Below are 5,552 nucleotides of genomic sequence, written 5' to 3'. Positions count from 1 at the left end.
GTTGATTAAGTTATATCGAGTAAATTTTTACTCAGTTTAATTTTAAATTTAGGCTAAGTAAGGAGTTAGATTGAAAGATTTTAAAGTTGACTCGGCAAACCATGTTTAATAATAATATCAAATAATTTTCTATGACCTATATATTTTTTATTATGGTAAAAAAAATTTAATCCGACTCGTAAATGTTGTAAAGTAGGCAACCTTTGGGTGTTTTTGCAAAAATATTTTTCATTGAAAGTACATCAAAACAATATTTTTTTTATTTTTAATAATAATATATTAGAATTATAAAATATATAAAAATACATCATTTTAATATTTTTTTCAATTACAAAACAACTTAAAAGAATTTAAAAAATGATTAATCGGCCAAAATAAATGATTGTTTGGAAATGTGATAAAAATTGAGTTTTAAAATATTTTTCATTTAAAAAATATATCAAAATAATACTTTTTATTTTTTAAAATTTATTTTTAATATTAACACATTCAAATAATAAAAAAAATATAAAAAATTATTTATATATATAAATTAATTTAAAATAAAAAATAACAAAATAACAGTTCAACTGCGACGCAAAAAAAAACCCTAAACCCGCCTAGAAGCCTTTACCAAGACAGCAACTAGGCAACCTTAAGTCCTGAACCACTGTTTCTTTTTTCCTTAAAAAAATTAGGAGGCACAAGAAGACCTAGAACGCAGTAGCGAGGCCTCCTCTTGTATAACGACGTTGCCCTAAATATACACTCCCTAAAAAACGGTGTGCACCTAGCGAGAAGAATATCAATTTTATGGGGAGCCACCAGAAGGGAGAGCGTGGAGGCAGCAGCAATGGAAGCGGAGGAGGAGCTGTGGCGGTGGACAAGGGTGTCGATTTCGCACAATATTTCTGCACCTACGCGTTTCTTTATCACCAGAAAGAAATGCTCTCTGATAGAGTACGTATGGACGCTTACTTCAACGCTATTTTCGAGAACAAGCACCATTTCAAGGGAAAGGTACCTTCTTTATTTCTCTGTTTTTTTCTTTAAATTTTATTTTCAAGCATATTTTGTATGCAAGTAACTTTAGCTAAATACATTGGAATTTGGGTTCTTAAATGTTTAGAAGAGGAACAATAACTAAAACTACGTTTGAGTCAAAATCACTGAGTTTATTGTAAGTTACTTTCTCTTCAGATCTTCTAAGATTAAGCGGACTTCAAGTCTAAATCAATAATGAAAAGTTGCCCCAATTTATTTATTTATTTATTCTTTTTCTCAAAGCATAATGTCAATTTAAATCTCTAAGTAATTTATTGTTTAAGTCAATATATAATCTTTCAACCCAACAAGTTCTTAAGTGACATGTGGTCTGGTGAACCTTTTTGCATAGACGGTTTTGGATGTGGGAACAGGGAGTGGCATTCTTGCAATGTGGTCAGCACAAGCAGGTGCTCGAAAGGTCTATGCAGTTGAGGCTACTACGATGTCAGGACATGCGCAGGCTCTAGTCAAAGCGAATAATCTTCAAGATGTAGTTGAAGTACTTGAGGGTTCCATGGAGGATGTCACCCTGCCAGAGCAAGGTTTGCAACTTGTTTTCTGATTTTAGTTCCTTTTTTGCTTTTACTGGTTTAAGTACAAACTTTCTTTTGCCATTGATATACCTATATAGGTTAAGGTGTTTGTTTTGTTGATTTTGAACTTGGGTTTTGATGGATGTTGGCAGTTGATGTAATTATCTCAGAGTGGATGGGGTACTTCCTTCTTCGTGAATCCATGTTTGATTCAGTGATATGTGCTCGTGACCGCTGGTTGAAGCCCGGTGGAGTCATGTAAGCAATTCACGTTACTATGTTATATTGTATGGTTGCATTAGATTTTCATTTCATTTACTTTTCTCAGTCTAGTTGCTGCTAGTTTGGCTGCTCCTGTTATGCCTTTTCTGCTTGCAAATGCTAATGCTGTAATTGGTTTATGTGTTAACTATTTTCATTCAGAGCCCCATTTTAGTCTAAAAATTATGACCACACATCTAATTCTTGTAATTTTGCAGGTATCCAAGTCATGCTCGCATGTGGATGGCACCAATCAGGTCAGGATTGGGAGATCAAAAAAAGAGTGATTATGATGGATCGATGAATGATTGGCATGCTTTTATGGAAGACACTAAAGAATACTATGGTGTTGATATGAGTGTTTTAACAAAGCCTTTCTCAGAGGAGCAAATGAAATATTATCTCCAGGTTAGTTCTGGATTTTAGTCATGTATTGTGTTAATATTTTTGAATTTATTGATTACAGCCTGCCTACTCTTTCTCTTTTCTTTTTTCTTAATGCCAGTGCTGTTTCATATATTTGTTATGGATAAACTCATGCAATCATTAATTGCTAATTCAGTGACGCTTCAATGAGGCTCTGCTGATTATGTTACTGTTATTTCTTTGTACAAAAAATTTGGCTGCTCACAAGGATATATTCAGGTTGCACCGCGTTTCATACATAATCTGGATAACAATGTGTGTAATGGAATTTATAATTCAGCATGGAGCATGTGAGAATCATCTATTGAACACCAAATCATGAGTCACATATTACCATGAATGCTTAAATTATTATGTATTGGTATATTTCATCTGAGCTGTCAATTGTACAGGAAATAGAGAAAGCTATCTAATTCTTTGGTCTCCATTCTATATGAAAAATAGCCATTTTTCTTCACCATTCTCTGCAGTTTTAAAGAACATACTAAGTAATTTCTGCAGACATCATTGTGGCAAAACCTTCATCCACATCAAGTCATTGGGACAGCTGCCATTATAAAGGAGATTGATTGTTTAACTGCCACGGTGAATGACATTCTCAAAGTCAAGTCAGACTTCCTATCGTCAATCACTTTAGAAAACACAAGGCTCTGCGGATTTGGTGGATGGTTTGATGTCCATTTTCGAGTAAGTGGATCATCACTATCCTTTTTTAGTCTTTCATTCCAGTTCTCTACAGTGTGTATCATATACACTTCTTTTCCCAATCTTCCATATAACGTTTTTGTTTATTTTTTTTGTTTTTTTGATATTGGATCACTAGGGAAGCAAGGTTAATCCGGCACAGCAGGAGATTGAGTTGACAACAGCTCCTAGTGTAGATAATAGCACGCATTGGGGTCAGCAGGTCTGTATCACCAAAAACATCATGATATTGTGCAATTTAGTAGAAACATATAGGGGTTGTTTAGAGGGGAAAAATGTATTTCATTTTACATCTCCAATTTTATATTCCATTTCCAGTTTTCTTTGGAAAATCAGAAAACATGTTCTAATTAGTTGTTTTCTATCTACAACACAGGGACTATATTGAACACGGTTGAAACTTTAAGGACTAAACTGTACATATGCCATCTTCAACCTCCATCAGCTTGCGCTAACCCTGTTCCTTACTGTAAAATTTTTGGGTCATTTTAGCCCCACTTGGTAACCTGAAATTGACCTCCATTTTAATCATGGCTTCATTAATTTCTCATACAATAAAATTAATAAAATGGGAATCATATTAATAATAAATTAAAACATGCAAGGAAAGTATTGTAGCAATGAACCATTCTTTCCCCACTTTGGCCCTACAAAAACATCCACTAACCTGACAATTGAAGGGTAATTCAGTCTTTTTATAGGGGGATATTAGCCAATGAAAAATTGATTAGTGACAAACTTGACTTTTAACTTCTATTATGAATAGGCAAATGACTTAATTAGCCTTACATGTAAAAACATTAACCTACATCAAGGAGCCATATAGATATTTTTATTTTGTACAATTAAATTACTAAATTGCCCTAGAAATAAACAAAAATAAAGCTTCTTTCCATGATGCTTTTTCATCTTTAACCTTTTTTTTTGTTATAATCAAGTTAGGTTAGGGGTAAATTGGTCTTTTACAAATATAAAATATTAATAGAAAGAAAAATAGTTGGTTAAAGGATGGGAGTGACCTACCTCTTATATTTCATATGCAATTTAGTTTTTATTTTTTTTAATTGCTATTTATTTAATTTTTTATCTTTTTTTTAATTGATTGTATTTTCAATTTTATCCCAAATCTTTAGGTTTCATTTTATTTTTATATCAAATTTGGTTTTATTTTTTTGATATTTTTAAATCCTTCAACCAATTAAATTTTATTTCAATTTCATTCTTTATCATTTGATTTTAATTTTTTTTCTTTTTGAATTTGAAGTTCATTCTTTTTACCGATGTTTATTTTGTTTTGGATCTTTATTTTATTGCAAACAGCATCACTAGTTTTTATGTGTTTCTTAGTGGTTAATGTGCTGCATTAAAATTGTATGGAGAAGAAAAATGAATGCCAGAAGTTATGAGCTTCAAACTAATTCGAGGTTATTTATCATCATGGAACTTTTCTGAAGAGTGCATGAGACATGGATGTCTGCCCTGATCATTTGATTCATTGTGATGTTCTTGTGTTAATCTTTTTGGTGTACTAGCAACAGATCACTTCTCTAGTTGCATTATCATTCTAATTTTTTGTCGGTGCTTATGGTCAGGTTTTCCTCTTGCATCCTCCTGTACATGTCAGTGAAGGGGATGCTATAAGTGTATCCTTCACCATGGATCGTTCAAAGGAAAATCACAGATTAATGGAGGTTGAGCTTGGCTGTGAGATCAAACAGTCCTCTGGCAAACAGCCTCCTCCTTCCAGAAACAAGTTCTACATAGAGTGAGGAAGGAAATAGCGGCTATCATGGAAGTCTTAATATCATGAAAATGGTATTTCTTATAGCTTCCAAATTGTCAAAACTAATTTTACCAAGACCCGAAAGGCACATATTGGTATAATTTTGTTTAAATATGGTTTTGCGTGCTCTTATTACCTCTTAGTTTTGATCCTTGTTTCAGAAAGGGTTGCAAGGAAATTTTCTTACATTCATGCAACTAGAACTCTTGATCCTTTTTGCGTGCTCTTATTACCTCTTAGTTTTGATCCTTGTTTCAGAAAGGGTTGCAAGGAAATTTTCTTACATTCATGCAACTAGAACTCTTGACGGCGAGCTCTGTTCGGTGTTTTCATGCTCTCTTGTCTTTTTAGTTTACTTGGAAGTTGCTTAACATTCTATTTTATTCGGAAAACATCTCAAAATGATAGGATTTCTGGTTGTTGGCTGCTAGCATTCTGCCATATGAAGCTGGGAGTTTAATTAGATGGTTCAGAATTGGTAATCGTCCTGAAGCTTCATTCGATAAATAAGCTATTAGCTTTTAGCACTGTGCTCATCTTTTGAAGACAAGTATTGATATCACAAGCCACAAAGCAAGCGACTGAGCTTGTTCACCATTTGTCTTTACCTGGTAAAATGTCCCAAAACATGCAAATTTATTAGCGATTTCTTTTTGAAACGAGGAAGAGGTGTGTATTTTCAGCTACTGGTTTCTGTGCAGAAGTCACATGGACGAGGGAAGAGGTGTGTATTAGCGAGCCGGGAGAGATTAGGTCCGTCTGTCTTTGTTATGCCTACAAGGAAAGCATAACAATAATTAAAAATTAAAGTAAAATAA

General features: G+C 33.3%; 1 protein-coding gene across 1 annotated transcript; it reads left to right on the top strand.

Annotated features, from left to right (window-relative positions):
• The first annotated feature begins 630 nt into the window (after positions 1-630).
• Positions 631-4,931, top strand: LOC18107646 (protein arginine N-methyltransferase PRMT10). Its single transcript, XM_006371878.3, has 7 exons — positions 631-999; positions 1,376-1,568; positions 1,712-1,817; positions 2,039-2,228; positions 2,748-2,933; positions 3,070-3,153; positions 4,544-4,931. The coding sequence occupies exons 1-7, from the start codon at positions 793-795 to the stop codon at positions 4,718-4,720; spliced, it is 1,143 nt and encodes a 380-aa protein (XP_006371940.1). The 5' UTR covers positions 631-792; the 3' UTR covers positions 4,721-4,931.
• Positions 4,932-5,552: the final 621 nt, after the last annotated feature.

The sequence above is a fragment of the Populus trichocarpa genome, chromosome 18 (assembly GCF_000002775.5).
Source record: "Populus trichocarpa isolate Nisqually-1 chromosome 18, P.trichocarpa_v4.1, whole genome shotgun sequence".
Classification (NCBI taxonomy): domain Eukaryota; kingdom Viridiplantae; phylum Streptophyta; class Magnoliopsida; order Malpighiales; family Salicaceae; genus Populus; species Populus trichocarpa.
Note: the sequence above shows the minus strand (reverse complement) of the source record. Positions and strands in the feature narration are given on the sequence as shown.